This window comes from Nematolebias whitei, chromosome 14 (genome assembly GCF_014905685.2).
Source record: "Nematolebias whitei isolate Nwh7 chromosome 14, NemWhi1, whole genome shotgun sequence".
Classification (NCBI taxonomy): domain Eukaryota; kingdom Metazoa; phylum Chordata; class Actinopteri; order Cyprinodontiformes; family Rivulidae; genus Nematolebias; species Nematolebias whitei.
The window spans coordinates 6,880,225-6,902,239 of NC_056511.1; the positions used below are offsets into that span (position 1 = coordinate 6,880,225).

Below are 22,015 nucleotides of genomic sequence, written 5' to 3' on the forward strand. Positions count from 1 at the left end.
CAAACATCACAAGCAAATGGTTTCTGTCCTGTGTGGATTCTCATGTGATTGTTTAAAGTTGACTTGTTTCTAAACTTGTGTTCACAAACATCACAAGCAAATGACTTCTGTCCTGTGTGGATTATCATGTGATTGTTTAAAGTTGACTTTCCTCTAAAGTTGCGTCCACAAACATCACAAGTAAATGGTTTCTGTCCTGTGTGGATTCTCATGTGATTGGTTAAAGTAGACTTTTCTCTAAAGTTGTGTCCACAAACATCGCAAGTAAATGGTTTCTGTCCTGTGTGGATTCTCATGTGATTGGTTAAAGTTGACTTCCGTCCATACCTTTGTCCACAAACATCACAAGCAAATGGTTTTTGTCCTGTGTGGATTTTCATGTGTATGTTTAAAGTTGACTTTCGTCCAAACCTTTGTCCACAAACATCACAAGAAAATGGCTTCTGTCCTGTGTGGATTTGCATGTATCTTTTTAGATGTTCTTTTCTGTTAAATCTTTTTCCATAGTCATCACAACCAAACAATTTTTGTCTTGCCTGGATTTTTTTGCTTGAGCCTCCAGGTTTCTTTCCTCTAAAACATTTCTTACTAACCAAACAACTTGAGGATTTTATCCTTGAATGACCTGCCTTGTTTCTCTGAACAGATGCTTTGTGGAGAAATTGTTTCTTACATTGAGAAAAGCTGCAAGATTTGTTAACAGTGTTTACACCTGACTCAGAAGCCATGCTATCCATCCAGTCTTTGCAGCAGTCTTCAGGGTCTGATCCAGAGTCTGATGAGTCTTTAATCTGAGAGTCAGGATCATTTAAATCTTCATCATCATCTTCACTGTCTTCAGTCTCTGAACAGCTGGAATCATCTTTGTGAGTATTTAGATCTGGGTTCCTGGTAGATCCTGCTCCTCCACAGTCCTCTCCACCAGTTGTTACATTCATCTGGTAAGCAAAGCTGCTGTTTGGAAGATCTTCATGTTCCACTTGGTGCTGATGAAGCTTCATATGGAGGGGCTGTGGGTTCTTCTGGTCCACATCAGACCTCCATTCTTCAGACGCTTCTTCTACAATCAGCATCATCTGCTGAACATCTGCGGGGAACACTGAAACACAAATAGTAAGGACTTTATATTCACACAAACATCACTTGTTGAGTTTGCTGACCAATTCAAAACATCATCTAATGCTGGACATCAGAAAAACCTCCTGAAATGAATTCAGTGAGACTAACATCCTGACTGGCTATCAGAAGATGGTAAAACAAATAGAGAAGATGTGTCAAGGTAAAGACCAGCCATATTTCATGTGAAATAACCACCAGCAGGTTTATGGCATGCAAACAACTAAAACTTGGTGACTAACTAACAGTGAAAGTATAACTCTGGATTCACCGCACACACACACAGTTCTGATCAGATGTTTAATCAGAATCAGAATCAACTTTATTGTCATGGCACAGTTAAGCACAGCGAAATACATTTCAGTGCAGGCGTCTAACAAGGATAGATGGAAGCGCATGGAGGCTGCAATTTACGTATCAGATTTTTCTGATCCAACTTGCCGATATTTCCGATCCATGATGCATGTTGGCTGCAAACTATAGAATGGATTTCCTGAACGGAGGCGTGTCTCATGAACTTAAAGTAATAAGACCCGCCTCACATTCAGGAAATCCATTTCCTAGTTTGCAACCAGCTACAATGTGAGGACAGAGTTAGCAGCACAGTGGCTAACAGCTAACAAACTTTTCATCTAAACATGTCCGCTGTGTGAAAGTATTTTACACTAGAAACACCACAAAACAAGACAGCAACGTGTAATGTCTGCAGAGCCATAGCGCCACATTAAACCGTGGTAAAGTTAGTTTTACGTTGGACATTCGAGCTCCGTGGCTTCAGCGCTACTCTTTGCTCAACCAAAAACATGCAACTCGACCCCGGCCAGCCGCGTCCAATCTGCCCCGCTCAATCTGCCCGTCTCTGAGGAGGGACAGACTGAGCGCGGCTGACCAAAATCAGGCTGCCTGCTTCGGATTGAACAAGAAGAATACATCGCTGAAGCCACAGAGCTCGACTGTTTACTGAGAATTTGCTAAACTTCATAATTAATGACCAACCGCTATCAGCTGTAGAAAACAAAGGATTTCATAGCTTGATACTTGCAACCAAGATATAGTTTACCCTCCAGAAGATATTTATCAGTACAACAGTAGACAATCATAAAAATCATATGATTTGAAAATTATATATATATATTTTTTAAACCGAAACAAAAACAGCTACATTATAAAGTGATGTAAAATACTAAAAACAGGAACATGTCTGTTGGTTTATGCCACGAACTTAGCAGGTGTTTGAAGCCATTTAACATTTTATTTTATTTTAATTCATTTTAATTCATTTATTCATTCATTTAAAAGAAACAAGATTTTAAAAAAATCTTCAAAAAGAAAACATTGAAAGAAAAGAGTGCTGAACAAAGAAAAAAAATTCTTATATCTGCCCCTTATTTAAAAAAATATAAAATAACTTTAAACAATCACTTAAATTAATCACTTTAATATCCACTTTAAAGCTAGAAAAAAAAACATGCTTTGTGTTAGCAGAATTTAATTCTAACTTTAAAACTTATCCAACAATAATAAAACTTAACTCAAGTTGCCTTTTTGGACATGCATGCATATATTTGTACAAATTGTACTTGAGAGGAGATTATTACGGCCTCATATAAAATCAATGATGATGATGATTTTGGAACTGGATCGATATCGGCCGATATTTAGATTTAGGTATCGGGATCGGATTGGAAGTAAAAAAAAAAGTGGATTGGTGCATCCCTATTTAAAAGCAGACTGAAGTGGCCTGTCAAATGTTGATGGGCAGATTGTTCCAGAGTTTAGGGCCCATGGCAGAAAACGCCCGATCTCCTCTGAGCTTCAGCATTCATTGATGTGGAGGTGCCAACATCTAATATTTTATTCAGAATAGAACAAAAATCACAGATCAAAAGTTTAAACTGAGAGAATGTATCATTTTAAGGGAAAAATCTGTTGTTTCCAAATTTCATGGCATCAACAAATCCCAAAAAAGTTGGGACAAGTCCATTTTTACCACTGTGTGGCATCCTCCCTTCTTCTTACAACACTCAACAGACGTCTGGGGACAGAGGAGACCAGATTCTCCAGTTTAGAAATAGGAATGCTCTCCCATTCATGTCTAATACAGGCCTCTAACTGTTCAATCGTCTTGGGCCTTCTTTGTCGCACCTTCCTCTTTATGATGCGCCAAATGTTCTCTATAGGTGAAAGATCTGGACTGCAGGCTGGCCATTTCAGTACCCGGATCCTTCTCCTACGTAGCCATGATGTTGTGATTGCTGCAGAATGTGGTCTGGCATTATCGTGTTGAAAAATGCAGGGTCTTCCCTGAAAGAGATGACGTCTAGATGGGAGCATATGTTGTTCTAGAACCTGAACATAGTTCTCTGCATTAATGGTGCCTTTCCAGACATGCAAGCTGCCCATGCCACAAGCGCTCATGCAACCCCATACCATCAGTGATGCAGGCTTCTGAACGGAGCGTTGATAACAACGTGGGCTATCCTTGTCCTCTCTGGTCCGGATGACATGGCGTCCCAGTGTTCCATAAAGAACTTCAAATCGTGACTCATCTGACCACAGAACAGTCTTCCATTTTGCCACACTCCATTTTAAATGACCCCTGGCCCAGTGCAAACGTCTGAGCTTGTGGGGCTTGCTTAGAAATGGCTTCCTCTTTGCACTGTAGTTTCAGCTGGCAACGGCGGATGGCACGGTGGATTGTGTTCACTGACAATGCTTTCTGGAAGTATTCCTGAGCCCATTCTGTTATTTCCTTGACAGTGGCATTCCTGTTTGAGGTGCAGTGACGTTTAAGGGCCCGGAGATCATGAGCATCCAGTAGAGTTTTACGGCCTTGACCCTTACGCACAGCGATTGTTCTAGATTCTCTGAATCTTTTGATGATGTTATGCACGGTTGATGATGATAACTTAAAAGTCTTTGCTATTTTACGCTGGGTAACACCATTCTGGTATTGCTGCACTATCTTTCTGCGCAACAATGGTGGAATTGGTGATCCTCTTACCATCTTGGCTTCTGAGAGACACTGACACTCTGAGAAGCTCTTTTTATACCCAATCATGTTGTCAATTGACCTAATTAGTGTTAATTGGTCTTCCAGCTGTTTGTTATATGCTCAATTTCCTTTTTCCAGCCACTTATTACTACTTGTCCCAACTTTTTTGGGATTTGTTGACACTGTGAAATTTTGAATCAACACATTTTTCCTTTAAAATGTTACATTTACTCAGATTAAACTTTTGATCTGTCATCTATGTTATATTACGAATAAAATCTTGACATTTGCCATCTCCACATCATTGCATTCGGTTTTTCACAATTTGTTTAGTGTCCCAACTTTTTTGGAATCCGGTTTGTACGAAATTTCCTGCTTAGCAGCTTTGTTGAGCTGAAGGTCAGAGTTGTTCATGTTGGAGGACCTGTTTGAGAGTAGTAGATGACCATGGTCGCAGAAATTTAGGTTACTGTCATTACAAAGCACTACCAGGGATTAAAGCAAATAAAATCTATTGACTGAAAATGTTGTTTTACACCTAGAGGTTACAAACAAATCCCCCCCCCCCCATATAAAATGTTCTCTAATGTTTTTGGTTTTTAGTGGTGTGCATGTTAACTCGTTATTGTCACGTTAACGCAGCAAATGGTTAACAGACAATTATTTTAATGTGCATTAATACTGTTAGATTTCGTTTTCCTCCTTAACTTGTCCTCAGCGTCCATGAACACACAGGGCTTAAAGCGCTCTGGCCGAGGGCCGGCTTTCCAGCTTGAGAGCAAGACAGGGTCCACCTCAACAAGGATTACATCCAATTACATTGAAGCTCGCGTTGCCATGACCAATTACTAACAGGAAGGCGGGTTGTAGAAAAGTAAGCCGGTGGATAGCTGAAGGTCTGGTTCTGTTGGGAGCATCAGAGTTTGGTTCACAATAGGGGTGTAAATCACCAGCTTTACCACGATACAATATTATATTGATTTGTTTGTATGATGATACAATTTTTCTCGACATCACCAAGTCTGTCACGATACGATTCGATTCACAAGTCTGTGATCAATATACTGCAATATCAAATGCCCGTCTCATTTACATATAAATAAATTTACAAAAATAATTCAAATATGATTTAACCATTTTGTTTCTGTTATTACAGGCACCAGGCATTTAAATAAAATTTAAAAAAATATCTTAATTAATGAAAAAATAAAAAATAAATGACCTGTTCAGTATAGTTTCACATTTCTCAGAAACAAAAATAGATATTGAACTTACATAACATGGCTATCAATGCCGTGTTTGTTCTTCAGGTGAACGGCCAAATTTGTTGTTTCCCAAGTATTTGAACTCACACTGGCACCTGTTGCATACGACATGAGTTTTGTCTGTTGAGCCGTCCTTCTGTTGGAATCCAAAATATTTCCACAGTGTTGATTTAAATCCAACAGGAGAGTGGATTTCATTATCTGTGTTTTTTGCCTTGTCTGCCATGTTGCTGAGGCGGCCGCAGAGCGCAGCCGCGCACGGAAATGGTGACACAGACGTGCCTCGGGAATTTCAAAATAAAAGCGAATTTTAAAGATGACGATGTGAATCGATATTTTCGTTTTGCCACGATATAATCAAATCATTAATCATTTAATCGATATATCGATTTAAATGGATGTATTGTTACACCCCTAGTTCACAAATGCACCATGGAGTTCCTCACATCGAGACAAAACACAGTTTTACTGGAGAGTGCAATTAAAAACAAGTGTCACTCTGCCTTCTCCATAACAGGTGGACATTTCTGCTTCTACTCTGACTGACTGACTTTCCTCATTTGGAGCGAATCGACCCCCGGCGTGTGACAGGCATATGACCGATTTCAGTTACTGTATCCGGAATGACGCAAAATCTTAGAAATTCCATTTTAATTTGTATCAAAAGTTGAGACTTTAAGCTACACACCAGTTTTTAAATTGTGTTGATTGGCCAAGCCAAACCAGAGTTATGGTAAATAATCCAAGCCACATCTTCTTTCTTGAAAATCATACCTGAAGCAGCTTTAGAGCAGCTCTGAGGGACAAAACACGCCTGTTACCCTTTGCATTTTAAAGAGTGGACTGCAGCTGGAGTCAGTGCTTCAAGAACCACGATGCACAGATGTATGCAAGACATGGGTTTCAGCTGTCGCATTCCTTGTGTCAAGACACTTGAACAAGAGACAGCATCAGAAGCGTCTCGCCTGGGTAAAGTCAAAAGGACTGGACTGTTGCTGAGTGGTCCAAAATTATGTTCTCTGACGAAAGTACATTTTGCATTGCCTTTAGAAATCAAGGTCCCAGAGTCTGGAGGAAGAGAGGAGAGGCACAGAATCCATGTTCTCTAGAACTGCGCCACTCAAAGTGGCTGCATGTTGGAGCAGCTCTGCTACTTTCATTCTGAGATTTTGCTTTTGGAAACTTTAATTCCTCTTTTTCTGGATGTAAATCACATTTTTTGGATGATTGTTTCCTCTGGTATCGGATGCTGTGCAGCTGGAAGGATTTTTACTGAGACTTTATTAGTTTTGGACATTTGTTATGATGCATAACCATGGCAACAAGGCAGTTTTCTACAACCAACAGCAGCTGATTAACATCTGAAAAGCTCAAATAATATCTCAACTACAGCCCTAAATTACAAGTGAGTTGAAACGATGTTCTGTGGACGCATTACCTGCCAGCTGTGCTCGAGTGCCTGATCACCGAGATCCTGGAACTAGCAGGAAACACGGCTCATGACAGTGGAAGGACAGGATCGTCCCTCGGCACCTACAGTTGGCTGTCTGCAGCGACGAGGAGCTCAGCAGACTGCTGGGAGGAGTGGCCATTGCTCTGGGAGGAGTTCTGCCCAGCATTCAGGCAGTCCTACAGCCCGGGGGAACCAAGAGGCCCGCTGAGTCTGGGTGGACGGATCGGACGGCATCTGCAGCCAGTTTCTTAGGATCCACTGTGGGATAGACCTTTACAAGAGATCCTTCCTGTTTACAGCCATCAGTATCTATAATATCTCTTAATGAAATGAGGATAACGAGTTACTACAACAAATAATTTCCCTCTGGGATTAATAATATTTGAATTGAATTGAATGTTGCTTGAGGTCCAGTGTCAAGTTTCCAGTCAGTGATGGTTTGGGGTGCCATGTCATCAACTGGTGTTGGTCCACTGTGTTTTCTGAGGTTCAAGGTCAACACAGCTGTCTACCAGGAAGTTTTAGAGCACTTCATGCTTCCTGCTGCTGACCAACTTTATGGAGATGCAGATTTCATTTTCCAACAGGACAGCACACAGTGCCAAAGTTACCAGTACCTGGTTTAAGGACCATGGTATCCCTGCTCTTAACTGGCCAGCACTCACCTGACCTTAACCCCATAGATTTTTCATGGGGTATTGTGAAGAGGAAGATGCGGTACGCCAGATCCAACAATTCAGAAGAGCTGAAGGCCACTATCAGAGCAACCTGGGCTCTCATAACTCCTGAGCAGCGCCACAGACTGATTGACTCCATGCCACGCCGCATTGCTGCAGTAATCCAGGCAAAAGGAGCAACAACCAAGTATTGATGCTGTACATGTTCACACTTTTCATGTTCATACTTTTCAGTTGACCAACATTCTAAAAATCCTTTTTTAATTGATCTTAAGTAATATTCTAATTTTCTGAGATACTGAATTTGGGGTTTTGATTAGTTGTCAGTTATAATCATCAACATGAAAAGAAATAAACATTTGAAATATATCAGTCAGTGTGTAATAAATGAATATAATATACAAGTTTCACTTTTTGAATGGAATCACTTAAATAAATAAACTTTTATGATATTCTAATTTTATGACCAGCACCTATATTCAAAGAGCACCAACATTTGCTGTTTTCACCTTGTAACCATGTCATTGTTTTATCCGTCAGCAAGCTAAGCTACAAACACAAATGTTGGTTATACAAGTTATTCTTAAAGACTAAGTTTGTCAGTTTCATTAAAACTGTGACTAAAATGATAAAAACATCTTCACAGTTGATCCAAATATACAAACCTAATTTGTAGTGATGAACGTTGTGACTGAAATCATCATCAAGGATTTGGTTTTGTTGCTCCTTTTCCTTTAAATAAGAATGTTTCTCTTCATAATCTGCAGCTGATTTTTCCAGAAGCCTTGATATTTCTGATCCTCCACAATCTTCTCCACCAGTTGCTGCTTTCATCTGGTCAGCTGAGCTGCTGGTTGGAAGATCTCCATCTTCCACTTGGTGCTGATGAAGCTCAGAGAACAGAGGTTTCTCTTCATCATCCTCACTCTTCAGATGAACTGCTGTGAAGGAGAACCTGGTGTCATCAGTCTCCTCCTTCACACTGAGCTGCTCTACATCCAGACTGGTCCTCAGTTCCTCCTCTTCCTCCTTTACGTTGAGGGTCTCTGGGTCCTTCTGGTCCACACCAGAACTCCATTCTTCAGGAGCTTCTTCTTTAATCAGCACCGTCTGCTGAACATCTGCAGGGAACACTGAAACACATGAACAACAAGGAAAGTTATAACTTTATATTCACACAAACATCACTGGTGTTATCACTGAGTTCACTGATCAGTTCAAAACAACATCTAATGCTGGACGTCAGAAAAATGTCCTGAAACTGTCATGTTTTTGACCTTATATTTCAGTTTAGTTTTAATATTTTCAGTCCTGTAACGCCTATCGACCTTCCTCAGCTCGTCTCCCTGCACCACGCCTCCTCTGCTCAGCCACTCGTCATCGCTCGTTAGTTCCACCTGCTCTGCTCCCTTTTAAAACTCGGCTCTTTCTCTCACCCAGTGCCAGACTATCAAACTCTCAAACCAGTAGACGTCCAGTGTTATTACCTGTCTTGCTTCCTTGCCTCGTTTTGACTCTCTGCCTGTACCACAAACTCCTCACCTTGCCTGCCCCTTTCTGTAGTGATTAGCAAATTAAGCTTTTATGATGCACTGAACCATTTGGGCCAAATGTAATAAAAAAAAAGGTTCATTTGTTGAAGCTTCAGATAGTGACATCTTGTGGCTTTTTGCAATGCTGCTGTCAAATTAGGCGTTGTGCTTTTCGTGCCACACACCGAAGAACTTTAATGACTAGTATCAAAGAAACTACTTCACTGTGGTAAAAAAAAGAAAGATTTTTTTGAATTCATCAACTTTCTATGTTGTCTGGTTTGAAACTGTATTTATGCTTACATGTTTTTGAATTAAGATTGATAAATGTGCATTGAAGAGATTTAATAAAAATGTTGCAATGGTATTGTGCTTGTGTAACTGGCAGAGTCCGAGTCTTTATCATTCTTAAAAATAACAATGAAATGACGTCTCCAGCATCTCCATGTTTGGCGCTGAAGTGTCTAGTCAGGGGCAGCACGGTGGCGCAACTGGTAGAGCTGCTGCCTCTCAGCGAGCAGGTCCTTGGTTCAAACCCTGGTCCAGGGACCTTTCTGGGTGGAGTTTGCATGTTCTCTCCGTGCATGCGTGGGTTTTCTCCGGGTACTCCGGTTTCCTCCCACAGACCAAAAACATGCATGTTAGGCTGATTGGTAACTCTAAATTGTCCCTAGGTGTGAGTGAGAGAGTGAATGGTTGTTTGTCTCTATGTGGCCCTGTGATGGACTTGCGACCCGTCCAGGGTGTACCCCGCCCCTCGCACAGTGATTGCTGGACATGGGCACCAGCGACCCACGTGACCCAAAATGGAATAAGCGGGTAAAGATAATGGATGGATGGTGTCTCATCATAGAGGAGGTATCATGATGCTTCAGTTCAGTTGAACACACCAAACACTGCACCTGCAGAAATACACCAATGTAAATAAAATAATTAATTTGAGCCCATACTGATATATGATAATTAAAATCACACACATCATTTTACTGTAATTGTATTAAACCACCTTATCATGAGCAGAATGAAGTGTCCCCACATGTTAGAACGACCTCTTTTCCAGGCTGGCTCCATAATTACTCAATTTCAACTAACAGCAAAAACACCTACTCTCCAACACATTACAAATATTTTAGAGTCGTTTCATAGTGTTGAGTGTTTTCAATTCAAAACTCAACCTGTCACCTGTCAGAATCGAGCCGAGGCGGTGCCAGGGAATCAGCTGATTGGACCGTGAACCAGTCAAGCGATTAATTCCGACAACGAAACAGTTTGTGTTTCAGACGTCACGTGTCACGTGACTTTTTCTGCACAAAAACAGGCTCCACCAGCAGCTATTTTCTAATAAACTGTTTACACCATTCTTGGTGACTGGTGTTGTGTGCTGATCCAAAACCCAGGTCTTGTCAAACTCAATCCATAAAAGAGAGAGGTCCTTATGGCTGACTCCCAGAAGATGGTAGAACATGTAGAGCTTTCAGTCGGTTCTTTAAGGAACAAATTAAACATGTTGCAGAGTCTTCTAAACTTGTTGCAGCTTTTTTTATCAGCTGTGAGAAAATGCAAAAATATGATCATATTAGGGGAATGTATTTACACAAATATTCATTACTCTACAAGCCTTTTTACTTGTCTCCATAATAAACCAGCTCCAGACTGAACAGAACTTTATTCAGTTTATTTAGATAGCACCAAGTAACAACAGAAGTTGTCTCAGGGCACTGTACAGAAACACACTGTCACATACATTAAAAAAAGCCAATTAGTAAAGTTATCTTTCTAAGGAAGCCAACAGATTGCACTGAATCTTCACTTCAGTCTCCCATTCGGAGCAAGCACAAAGGCAACAGTGGAAATAAAAACTCCCTCTTAACAGGAAGAAACCTCCAGCAGAACCAGGCTTAGGACGAGCGGTCATCTGCCTCGACCTGCTGGGGTTTGAGAGGACGGGAAAGAGAAACAGACACAAAATGGCAGATCCAGGTGAACTTTCTATTGGAGGAAAGACAAAAAAAAAAAACACGTTAAGACCAAAATAACTCCAAATACAGAGTAAAGACAGCAGCAGAGTGAGGAAATGTGGTCAATTTGTGCTCTAACCTAAGGTTATAGCAACATATCTAAAGGATAGTTCAGGAAACCCAATCCAACCCTAACTATAGGATTTATTAAAAAGTAAAAGCTTGAGCCTAATCTTCAAAACAGACAAAATGTCAGGGGGATGGGAAGGTCATGGATGTTTTTCCACTTACTAATGTCAAATGTTATAGAACCATTTATGTGAGTTGAGTTGTTTTGTCTGAACAAAGTAGAGCCTGCAAGAGCACGGAGCCTGCACACCTGATAAACTTCAAGGCCTCGAAGCTGGAAAGCAGAGTTGTCCTGACCTCGCCTTTTCTGATCAGCGTTATAAGTTGAAGCCACTTTATGTTGTCCACGAGCAGACTTTAGAGATGTAGCAACATGTAACATCTTGAATGCTTATCTTTTTCAATTGCTGCTTCTCTTGCAAGATTAAACCTGAGTGATAAAGATCTTCTAGTTTCCTTGTGTGGCTTAATTATGTAATGACTTGATGATAGGATAATTAAATTAACCAACAGTCAGCCTCACAGACAGAAAATGAGCTACAAACTTCCAACAAGAGGCAAGAAATATGATCACATTAGCCTCCCTGCACTGATTCAGAATTTATGTTGGGATTTTCTAATAACTTTAAAATCTTTCAATAATCTTTAGTCAAGCAACAGTTATGATCAAAAATTTACATACACTATTCGCCATTAGAAAGAAAGTCATAATAACATAAAAGGTTTTCATTACAATTGCTCTTCCTAGATAGAATTAAACTGCTCTACTAAACGTGACAGACGAGATACACGCATTCATTTCTCATTTTAAAGAATTTCATAATTTTACATTACGAAACAGCCACTAATTATGTGGCTGTTTTAAATTTTAAATGAGCCAAATTATTTTTAAATTATTATTAAATTTTAAATTATGAGACAACCACTACGTCTTACTCTCCAACAACGTCGTCCTTCTGTCGGTTCCTTGTGTCAGAACTGAATCAGTAAAACAAGGTTTGGGCTGGATTTTAAAGATAAAAAGAGTAAAAGTGCAGCACACGATCCTCACGGTCCTCTACAGATGCTAAGCTTTAGCTACAAAAACTGCAGCTAACATCCTCACACCAAAAAAAAAAAGAATGTATTTATACAAACCTAATCTGTGCGGAAGAACTCTGGGGTTCAAAACAGCATCCAGGATTTTGTTTTGTTGCATTTTTTTTTCTTTTAAACGAGACCGTTCCTCTTCATGATCTGGGCCTGTTCAGTCCGCTGCTGCTTCCAGACGTTGTTTAGCCTGATGTCTCCGCATCTGTTAGCTTTCGTTGATTTAAAGTTTCCTTTAACAGTTAAGAAGCTGGATTTACTGCAAACGTTACAGAAAGTTTATAAATCGATAAAAGTAGAGACGGTCCGTTCCGAGCTGAAGCTAAGGTGCATAAACAACAATGACGCCAAGCGATGAGTCGGAGCGCGATTCGCTGGGTCTGAGTCACGTGATCAGTGACTTCTGACGCTCCGTCTAAGGTTAAGTCAGGTCATCTGGACGGATTCTTCTTTGTTGAACTGTTTCTTCTTTTATCCAAAAGACTTCTTCAGTCTGAGGCACTGCAAACTCAGTCTTACAAATAGTGGATCAGATGGCCACTCCTGCAGACTGTTGCTCCCATGACTAAAGAGTATTTTACCTCCCCACTGAGATGACCAGGAGGTGGTGCCAGAGGCACAGGAGTGGGGTTCTTGTAAAACAAACAAACAAACAAACAAAAAATAACTGTGATCTTTAGACATTTACAGGAAAAATATATATTTTCACATTGTCCTCTTGTATTCAAAGAAATAAAAGATAAGCTAAAGAATGATAAACTGGCTTTCAGAATATTAATTTGTTGGAAGAACTTGCAGTAACAAAAGGAGACAAAATAGTAATAAAAAGATAAGAAAGGTTATTTAAAAGTAAGGTTGACAGTGTTGAGTCCTCCTAGTAACATTATCCCATGTAGGCATATCAGCAGAATATACAAAGAAAAGTTCAGTTTTTAATGCGATGATCATTAATGTAGCCTTAATGCCCTCTGAAGTAAACCTTTTCTCCTGACGTGCTTGATTGATGCTTGGCCTCAGTGCCTTCCTTGCCAACATGTCTTCTTTAGCTCGGTCCTCCATGAACCTCATTCCAGCATCTTTGCAAACTCGTGACTCCTTTGTCAGCCTCCAAAATCCATCTCTGTGGTGTCTTCTTGTAAACTGAACTATTATGTATCTCGCTCGGTTTTCTTCTTTTGGACCGATCCCATGCAATGTGTCCACAATGTCCTCCATTTTTTGTTTCCAGTGGGGGTGCTATCTTCCCCAGTAGCTCGATCACATCACGTCTGGTGTCTTCATTCATTGTCTCTTTCATTCCTTTAATTCTGAGATTCCATCTTCTTTTGTAGCGGTCTTGATGTCTGTACTTTTCAAGAAAGTTCATTATTTTCGGCCTGTATACGTTCCAGTTCCTTCTCCAATACTGACATCTTAACTTTATAATCTTTGGTTTCCACGAGCTCCAATGCTTTTGCTAGACCACAATTCTGTGTTAGCTTTGAGTTCAGCTCCTCCAGGTGTTTTGTTCCTGACTGTCAAACTTGATGGTGTGGTTCATCATGGTTTAATTTCTAAAGTGTGTGTATGTATAAAGTATATAATCAAATTCTATTAATCGATTTTTTTAATGGAATTATAATTTGTATATTCATTCAACCTTTATTTATACAGCTTAATCCCATTGAGCATCAGGGACTCATTTATAATTTACAAGAGAGACCTGATTTTAACAAAGTGATGACAACAGTGGACAACAAAGACAACAATAGACAATCATAAAGGATGCGTACAAATTCTGTTTTTTTGTTGTTGTATGTTTACTCCCTACATTTTTTTTACAGAGTATATGTTATGTTAAACTTTTATCTTTTCAAACTCTCTCCTCATATATCTTCTTTCTTGCTCATATTTCTGACATTCTAGTACATCATGTTCTAATGTTTCATCCTCTCTACAGTGGTCACATTTTTCTTTATTATGCTTTTGTATTTGAAAAAGTGTATAATTATGTTGTTTGTCCAAATCTTAGTCTTGTTATTAATCCTTCCTTTCTGCTCTTTCTTCCAGTTCTCATTTCTCCTACTGCCTTTTTGATCCTATAAACCATCTTCCTTTTCTTTCTCCATCCCACCTCTTCTGTCATTCTTTCTTCAGTTTGTGTCAAATGAAACTCCTCGCCTCTGATTTGCTCGTATGTTCTGTTTAAAATACAGAACATACAAATATTTTCTGTATTTGATAACTTTAATTAGTCTGTTTACCTCAGTAGATCTGCTACATTGACACATCAGCTTATTTTTCACTCCAGGACAGGAGTTTAAAGTTGTTTTGTTTTGTGGGGAGGTGATGTCCCAGTAAAATGACCCGCTATTAAAGTTTAAACAGAAATATTTTTGTTAATATTCATTAATAATAATAATAATTTTATTAGTCATACAGAACCTGCAGCTGTTTAAATGTTAGAGTAATGATCCAGTTTGCTTTTACTGTAACGTGACTGAACCTTCTTAAGACCAAAGAATCCATAGTTTAAAATTCAATAGATTCAATGATTATTGGTTCCAGTTTTGTTTAATTTCACAATCTGTTTGTTTTAAATCTTACAGTAGCAGGTAGGACTATAATGACTGTAAATGCTGTTTCAGTCACATTTTATTAAGAAAAGAATCAGTGAACAGATGGAGCTTCTTACCGAGTTCAGTCTCCGTTACCATGGTGATCTATAGGCTCAAAGAAATCCTCCTGTGACTTTGAAAACTTGGGACTTTCAGCTCAGCTCTTCACTTCACTTTCCAGTCCAGCTTTCTAATGATCCACTTGCTGTGTTTTGTTTAATATTTTGGATAGTAAAAATATATTGTCACTTTTTTTTTAAACAAACTTATGGGTTTTGTAATTTATGTTGAGCTGGGACTTATTCATTCATTCAATCTTTATTTATCCGGGTTAATCTCATTGAGTCGCGAGGACTCATTTACAAGAGAGACCTGTTTTAGACAGACAACATATAGAGTACAGACAACAATAAACTACAGTAAAATGCAATTAAAAGTAGTGTTATAAAACAATAAATCAAGGTGCCATATAAAAACATGGTAAAATACTAAAAACAAGAACATAAAACATAAAAAGCATACTTAATATGTTTATAAATAAGTATATGTTTTGATTTTTATAGTAGGTAGATCACTTGGACTTGGTCATTTTTAATGTAGCTCACATGCTGAAAAAGTGTGTGCACCCCTGCATTACAAGCTTTTCAGTAAAAATGGAAGAAAAGGAATTTCTATATCAAGAGTACTCTGTCCACAAACTGGATAACATTTGAATAAATTGACCACAAAATGGGACCCACTTCATAAAGTTCAATTATAATTTTTATTCAACCTGGAGAAAAAATTTAAATGAAAAATCTTGTTTACATGGGCATTAAGTGCATAACAGATTATAAAGGCAGAGGTGCACAATGCCCTAGGGATCCATCACTGCCTGATGCTCTCAACAGATTCTATGCACGCTTTGAGGACCCGAACAGACCACCCAGCACCAGACTCACCTTGTTACAAGAAGAAGAGTTCCTCAGCGTGACCTCAGCAGAAGTAAGGAGTTCTTTCAGAAGGATCAATTCTCACAAGGCAACTGGCCCGGACAACATCCCCGGGAAAGTGCTGAAAGACTGTGCCGATCAACTCTGTGAGTTGCTGGCCAACACATTTAACTCTTCCCTCACCCTGGCAACAGTTCCCACCTGCCTCAAGACTGCCACCATTATCCCAGTTCCAAAGAGCTCTACAGAGCTCTACTCTAAATACTTTGAAAAACTGGTCATGACCCACATCAAAGTTAACATCAACATCAACATGGACCCTGACCAGTACGCATATCGCGAGAATCGATCAACAGAAGATGCTATCTCATCTGTGGTCCACACTGCTCTCACCCACTTGGAGCAGGACTCCTACGTTCGTATGCTCTTTGTGGACTTCACATCTGCCTTCAACACCATGATCCCCCAAACCCTGATGGACATACTAATCACACTAGGACTAAGTTCCTCTCTACGCAACTGGGTCCTAGACTTCTTTCTCATGCTGCTGATTGTTTTGTATTGCTGTGTTCATTGGTCCTCGTCTGCTCACACAGACTCATGTACGTGCTGCTGTTTTGGCGCATTGTTTTTGTACCGTTAGTGCTTAGTGTCTTCTTGGTCTTGTGTATTTTGTAGTCAGTTGGATAAAACATGAGGACCTAGGAAAAAACACCATGCAATCATAAGTAGAGCATGCAAGTACACATGTATTACTGCAATTAAAAACTTCAAATATAGAAAACAATTTTCCACATCACACGTACTATTACAACCAACAGTGAAGTTGGGCAGTTTAAAATGGGTAAGAACACCTATGTGTCTTTAGGATCTGTCAGAATATTTACAGCTAAACTGTTTTTTCTTCCTGTATGGATTTTCCTGTGTACTTTTAAATGTGACAAATGTCTAGACTTTTGCCCACAAACATCACAAGCAAAAGGTTTCTGTCCTGTGTGGATTCTCATGTGTACTTTTAAATTTGACAAATGACTAAACTTTTGTCCACAAACATCACAATCAAATGGTTTCTGTCCTGTGTGGATTCTCATGTGTTCATTTAAATTAGACCGGTCTCTATACATTTGTCCACAAACATCACAAGCAAATGGTTTCTGTCCTGTGTGGATTCTCATGTGTTTTGTTAAATTTGACTTTAGTCCAAACGTTTGTCCACAAACATCACAAACAAATGGTTTCTGTCCTGTGTGGATTCTCATGTGTCTGTTTAAATCAGACTTTAGTCTGAACATTTGTCCACAAACATCACAAGCAAATGGTTTATGTCCATTGTGGATTCTCATGTGTATGTTTAATTGTGACTTTTGTCCAAACCTTTGTCCACAAACATCACAAGCAAATGGTTTCTGTCCTGTGTGAATTCTCATGTGTTGGTTTATCCTCCTAGAAAGAAAACCAGATTTCTGTTTTTTTGATTGAGTTTAAACAACATTTGCTTACAATTAAACCTCTGACTAATTAAAAATCAAAAACGACAATATGGGCTTGCTCTCAATTTGGGATTGTGGATTGGGATTCTTGGGATTCTGTTGCATTATTTATTATTTTTTTGCATGAGACTCCTTGGCACATATGTCACATTTTGTACAATTGTTTTCTTCCTGCAATAATTACAGTGCCTTGCGAAAGTATTCGGCCCCCTTGAACTTTTCAACCTTTTGGCACATTTCAGACTTCAAACATAAAGATATAAAATTTTAATTTTTTGTGAAGAATCAACAACAAGTGGGACACAATCATAAAGTGGAATGAAATTTATTGGATGTGTCAAACTTTTTGAACAAATAAAAAACTGAAAAGTGGGGCGTGCAGTCTCTTTATAGGGCTCTGGCCCCAATGAGGCAAACCGAGGGGGCTGATCTCATGCTGCTGATTTGCTTCATGTTGCTGTGTTCATTCATACTCATTTGCTCGCGCAGACTCATGCTCATGCTGATGTTGTTGTTTGGCGCATTATTTTGTACCATTAGTGCTTAGTGTTTTCTTAGTTTAGCACATTTCTTAGTTCATGTCTTGGATCTTACTACTGTTTTTCTTTACAATTTGTATTTTTGTTGGATGTAACTGGGACCATGTGCACATAGTTTCGTTCCACTTCATGTACTACATGTGATGTGAATGATAATAAAGAACCTTGAATCCTTGAATGCTTGAAATCAGCTGCATTTCAAAAATCGATTTTCGGCTGCAGGAGCGCAGAGGGAGGACCCGCTGTGCATTTCTTCAAAATTTAACAAGATAACCACCTAAAACCAAATATTTGTTTGCTCGACATTATAGTAAAAGTGTGTCTCAGTTGAATTTTTCCTTAATAAATGCACTTTAATGGTCAAATCAGCTGCATTTCACCTGGGTGGTGAAGTGAAATGCAGCTGATTTGACGTTTGCTCCAGGAGTTCCGGAGTGAGATGAAGGTGGCTTAGTATGGCAAGCCAAATGTATCATGAATAGCCACTTTTATCTATTAATGAGACACTTGGCTTGACAAATAGGTTGATGTCCCTCTAGTGGGTGAAAATGATAGTGTTCAATATTTTCCATGTCAGAATGAATTAAATCGTCAGATCTCAGCCAAAAATTGGGTTATACATATGGAAAAAAATACCAATACGTCACTTTGCAGTACAAATTGCGGGCATGCTAATTTATGCAAAAAAAAAAAAAAAACTGCAACAAATACAGCAAAAATTACAGTAGAGCATGCAAGTACACATTACTGCAAGTAAAAACTTCAAATATGGAAAACAATTGTCCAGACGCACTATTTAACAAGAAACAGTTTAAAATGGATGAGAACACCCAAGTGCCTTTAGGAGCTGTCAGAATATTTACAGCTAAAGGTTTTTCTTCCTGTGTGGGTTTTCCTGTGTACTTTTAAATGTGACGCTCGTCTGAACGTTTGTCCACAAAAATCACAAGCAAATGGTTTCTGTTCTGTGTGGATTCTCATGTGTTTGTTTAAATTTGACTTCTGTCTAAACTTTTGTCCACAAACGTCACAAGCAAATGGTTTGTGTTCGGTGTGGATTCTCATGTGTCTGTTTAAAGTTGACTTTACTCCAAACCTTTGTCCACAAACACCACAAGCATATGGTTTCTGTCCTGTGTGGATTTTCAGGTGTTTGTTTAAAGTTGACTTTAGTCCAAACCTTTGTCCACAAACATCACAGACAAATGGTTTCTGTCCTGTGTGGACTATCATATGTTTGTTTAAAGTTGACTTTAGTCCAAACTTTTGTCCACAAACATCACAAGCAAATGGTTTCTGGCCTGTGTGGATTCTCATGTGTTCATTTAACTTTGACTTTGCTCTACACTTGTGTCCACAGAGATCACAGGAATATGGTTTCTGTCCTGTGTGGATTCTCAAGTGTGTGCTTAAATAAAACTTTTCTTTAAACTTTTGACCACAAACATCACAAAAAAATGGTTTCTGTCCTGTGTGGATCATCATGTGTCTGTTTAAATTTGACTTTGCGCTAAACTTGTGTCCACAAAGATCACAGGCAAATGGTTTATGTCCTGTGTGGATTCTCTTGTGTTTGTTTAAATTTGACTTTTCATTAAACTTTTGACCACAAACATCACAAACAAACGGTTTCTGTCTTGTGTGGATTATCATGTGCCTGTTTAAAGTTGACTTTAGTCCAAACCTTTGTCCACAAACTTCACAAGCAAATGGTTTATCTCCTGTGTGGGTTCTCATGTGTGTTTTTAAATGATGTTTTCTGTTAAATCTTTTTCCACAGTCGTCACAAATAAAAGATTCTTGTCTTGACTGGATTTTTTTGTTCAAGCTTCCAGTTTTCTTCCCTCTAAAACATTTCTTACTACTCAAACAACTTGAGGACTTGATTCTTGAATGACCTGTCTTGTTTCTCTGGACAGACTCCTTGTGGAGAAATTGTTTCTCACACTCAGAGAAGCTGTAAGATTTGTTGACAGTGTTTACACCTGACTCAGGAGCCAGGCTCTCCTTCCAGTCTTTGTCATGGTCTTCAGGTTCTGGTCCAGAGTCTGATGAGTTTTTAGTCTGAAAATCAGGATCATTCACATCTTCATCATCATCCTCACTGACTTCAGTCTCTGATGTAAAGGAATCATCTCCATTTGTATTTAGATATGGGTTCCTGGTAGTTTCTGCTCCTCCACAGTCCTCTCCACCAGTTGCTGCATTCATCAGATAAGCTGAGCTGCTGGTTGCAAGATCATCATCTTCCACTTGATGCTGATGATGCTCCATATGGAGAAGCTCTGGGTTCTTCTGGTCCATATCAGACCTCCATTCTTCAGAAGCTTCTGCTACAATCAACATCATCTGCTGAACATCAGCAGGGAACACTGAAACACAAACATTAAGGACAGATGTAACTTTATATTCACACAGTCACTCAGTTCACTGATCAACTCAAAACAACAATGCTGGACATTAGAAAAACCTCCTGAAACAAATTCAGTGAGACAGACATCCTGACTGGCTTTCAGAAGATGGTAAAACAAATAGAGCAGACATGTCAAGGTAAAGACCAGCCATATTTCATTTTAAATAACCACCAGCAGGTGTACAGCATGCAAACAACTAAAACTACAAATCCCAGGATGCGCTGGAACAGCAAGTGCTGCAACAGAAGTCCATCTATTCAAGCCTGTGTCCCCATCTATATCTTGTTATTCTTTAATAGTTTTGGGTTGAAATTTAAGCTAAATACTCAAGAGAACCAAACTAAAACAAACAAAACGGGACAGTTTTTGACTGTTGCTCATTTTGGTTAAAGAATGAACAAAACAACACCAAATACCAAGTTCACACCATGATTTGCCAACTTTAAAGGTACATAAAATTAAATTTATATTTATAATAATCATTTGATGCTGACAAGAAAAGACTCAATTATTTTTCAGAACAGTGATACAAACTATAACTCTGGACTCTGCCCAGATTTAATGTTTCTTCAGCAACACATTGTTTCTGCTCCACATGCTGCTCTATCATTGTCTGCATTTGACAGCACACTCACAGCTCTGATAAGATGTTTAAGGATTCAAAGATTCAAGGTTCTTTGTCATTTACACAACAAGTGGTACATGAGGTGGAACAAAATTGTGTACACATGTTCCCAGTTACATCCAACAAAAGTATAAAATGTAAAAGAAAAACTAATAAGATGTAAGCTATGAACTAAGAAAAATATTAACTAAAAATACACTAAGTACTAGTAGTACAAAAACAATATGCCGAACAGCAGCACAAACACACTCATGGACATGAAGGTCATTACTTGATAATAAATATTAACCGCAGTGCTTCTCCTACAGATGTAGACAGCCTAGAGCCATTTCTAAAATCTCTTTAAAAAATCTGGTGGTGTCATAATTTGTTGCTTTGTGTGCAGCACTTTGCCGAACAGACATTTTTATGAAATGTTCTATACAAATTAGATTAGATTTTTCCATGCAAAAGATTAGATGTATCAATACTGAAGTGACACTGGAAATGTCAACATCATAACTGGTGTAAACTTGTTTTTACAGGATTTAGTCCATGGCAACACTTACCAGCTGTGCTGGGAAACTGGCAATGATATGAAAACTATCAGTGGAAACATTAGAGCAGTCTGCTACAAAGTCTGTTAAAAATCTGTAGGGCCAAAATTAAAAACTTGGTCTAAGCCACAGGCCAATTTCAGTCGATTCATTCACTCATTAGATACCAGACATCTTAATAAATACAGTAACAGTCAGAACCAGAACAATAAGCAGTAACAGATCATTTACAATCAAACTAATCAAGTTTTTGGCCAAAAAGACCAACTTGTCCACATTTTCTGCCAAAAGCACAGATCTAGTTGCAGTGAATATCTCCAGCGGTGGAAAAAACCACTCACTAACAACAGCTGGCAGGAATGAAGAGGTAGCACTTTGCTAATTTTGCAGTGTGGCTGTATTTGGCCTCATTACTCAAACTCTTGGACCTGCTCCCACAGGTGGGACAGATCCCTGGAAAAGTTCAGAGTTCAGTCATCACAGACTTCTTAGCTGGAGGTGATCTCTGGTGGACTTCCCTGAAGAGGAAGAAGACTCAGCTGCTCTCTCTGTCCCAGACTGGAAATAAAACACAGAGAGGTAAAAAAGGAGTTAATGAGATTATAATTAAAAAAATAATAATTAGATCATAATAATACAATAAGCAATACCTTTTCTTGAACGGCCAT

The 22,015-nt window shown here is 39.0% G+C and overlaps 2 protein-coding genes across 2 annotated transcripts; both read right to left on the minus strand.

Moving 5' to 3' along the window:
• Positions 1-1,032: 1,032 nt before the first annotated feature.
• On the minus strand, positions 1,033-12,569 carry LOC119420411 (the record flags this gene model as incomplete). Its single annotated transcript, XM_037687802.1, is given in 3 exon segments — positions 1,033-1,099; positions 8,172-8,639; positions 12,263-12,569. Coding segments are annotated over 3 exon segments (596 nt in total), but the record flags the coding sequence as incomplete, so codon positions are not given.
• Positions 12,570-18,612: 6,043 nt separating this feature from the next.
• LOC119420812 (zinc finger protein OZF-like) lies at positions 18,613-20,076 on the minus strand. Its single transcript, XM_037688239.1, has 2 exons — positions 19,193-20,076; positions 18,613-19,114 (listed from the first exon to the last, which is right to left on the minus strand). The coding sequence occupies exons 1-2, from the start codon at positions 20,074-20,076 to the stop codon at positions 18,613-18,615; spliced, it is 1,386 nt and encodes a 461-aa protein (XP_037544167.1).
• Between the last annotated feature and the right edge of the window lie 1,939 nt (positions 20,077-22,015).